The sequence below is a fragment of the Corapipo altera genome, unplaced genomic scaffold (genome assembly GCF_003945725.1).
Source record: "Corapipo altera isolate COAL_440 unplaced genomic scaffold, ASM394572v1 60454, whole genome shotgun sequence".
Classification (NCBI taxonomy): domain Eukaryota; kingdom Metazoa; phylum Chordata; class Aves; order Passeriformes; family Pipridae; genus Corapipo; species Corapipo altera.
In genome coordinates this window covers 1-1,725 of record NW_020890284.1, presented here as the reverse complement: position 1 = coordinate 1,725, position 1,725 = coordinate 1, and the positions used below count along the sequence as shown (strand labels likewise).

At 46.6% G+C, this 1,725-nt stretch overlaps 1 protein-coding gene across 1 annotated transcript; it reads left to right on the top strand.

Moving 5' to 3' along the window:
- The first annotated feature begins 9 nt into the window (after positions 1-9).
- Positions 10-1,502, top strand: LOC113942380 (serpin B6-like). Its single transcript, XM_027633519.1, has 2 exons — positions 10-150; positions 1,079-1,502. The coding sequence occupies exons 1-2, from the start codon at positions 31-33 to the stop codon at positions 1,481-1,483; spliced, it is 525 nt and encodes a 174-aa protein (XP_027489320.1). The 5' UTR covers positions 10-30; the 3' UTR covers positions 1,484-1,502.
- The last annotated feature ends 223 nt before the right edge of the window (positions 1,503-1,725 follow it).

The window sequence follows — 1,725 nt, the reverse complement described above, 5'->3', positions numbered from 1 at the left end:
CAGATGATGTTCAAGACAGATGGATTTAACATGACCTATATTGGAGACTTCCAGACCAAAATCCTTGAGCTGCCCTATGTTGGTAATGAACTGAGCATGATCATCCTGCTCCCTGATGTAATCCAGGATGGATCCACGGGCTTGGAAAGAGTAAGTGGTTGAGCTGAATGCAAGGACAGCCTGTATCCTTCCCGGGAAGAAAGTCTGGTCTAGCACATAGACCTCAGTTTGGTTGCAGAGCTATTCTGTCACCGATGTTCAATGCCAGCTGAAATGTCCAACAGTTCCCTGCCCCCAAAGTGACTAGGCCACTGGTGTCACTGCTGCTCAAGCTGGGTGCTGCCTCCTTAGCAGGAGGCTGTGGAAGAAGATCTGACCCTCCTCAGGAGCAGAGGTCAGCTGTGGTTAGGGTGAAGGTGTGGTATGGTGAGCATCATAAGTGGAGAGGGGGAATTTGGGTGGCCTCTTAGGAAGTCCTGCGGCTTCTCCTGTAGATCTTCTGTTCTGAGCAGCTGGCAGATGGTCCATGGCACAGCACCTGGCAACAGGCTCACAGGAGAGGGTAGGATCTCTTCTGTTGGAGATGGGATACAAGTTTGGAGTATTTTGTGATCTGGACATGTTTATTAATAAGGTATTCTGTCACTGATGGTGAAGGGCCTTATGAGCAGACTTTTTCCTTCCCTGTCGACCTGCAGGAGGAACCATTGGTTAAGAGACAGAAGAACTGAGTTCAGTTTCTTTGGGACTTGGCCAGCAGCTCCTGTGCCATTGCTTCCCATATGTAAAAATGTAAAAAACCGCCAAGAATCGTAACATGTTCTGTAAAAGTAAACATTACAGGGAAGGGATTAATCCCTGTTGTCCCTACCAAAACAAGCATATGGGAATGATCTTGGCTGGGGCCGTAGTCTGTAGTAAGAAGTATAACTTGCACTTTTGGCTTGAGACACTCTAAACCACTGTAAAAAAGATGCATGTTCTGTGCTAGGTAAACAAACCCAGTAATCACTTCTTTTGCTTGTGTAACACTGACTTGCTTCTCACTGTAACTAATAAATGTGGGGTTTTTCTTTAGCTGGAAAGAGAACTTACATATGAGAAGCTGATAGATTGGATCAATCCCGAAATGATGGACTCTACAGAGGTGAGGGTATTCTTACCCAAATTTAAGCTGGAAGAAGATTATGATCTGAAACCCATTCTGAGCTGCATGGGAATGCCTGATGCATTTGACTCGGGGAAGGCAGACTTCTCAGGAATGTCATCTGGCAATGAGCTGGTGCTCTCTGAAGTGGTTCACAAGTCCTTTGTGGAAGTCAACGAAGAAGGCACTGAAGCAGCTGCTGCCACAGTGGCAAGAATAATGTTAAAGTGCCTTGAAATCGTTCCAGATTTCACTGCTGATCATCCCTTCCTCTTCTTCATCCGGCACAACAAATCTTCCAGCATTTTGTTCTGTGGCAGGTTTTGCTCTCCCTGAAGAGGAGTTGCCTTGGTAGGATAGGGTCCATTGCACAATAAAGATTTCTCTAGAATAGGGTGACTCCTTTTGCACTAATTGCCTCTTTGAGCTGTGCCTGAACTCTCTTCTGTGGTCTTGATCTGGGGCTTGGCAAGAATAACAGAGCTGCTTAGAGCTCCACAGCAAGCGCTGTGTAAAACACCTCTCTCCCTGTGCACCTGTGTGGAGGTTCTTGCTGACAGAAGTAACATCCCACTTGC

Bases quoted from the DNA above. Each gene is read 5' to 3' on its own strand.
- LOC113942380 (XM_027633519.1), top strand. From the start codon at position 31: ATGACCTATATTGGAGACTTCCAGACCAAAATCCTTGAGCTGCCCTAT. The intron at 151-1,078 runs GTAAGTGGTTGA...GTTTTTCTTTAG, and splicing joins GATCCACGGGCTTGGAAAGA to CTGGAAAGAGAACTTACATA.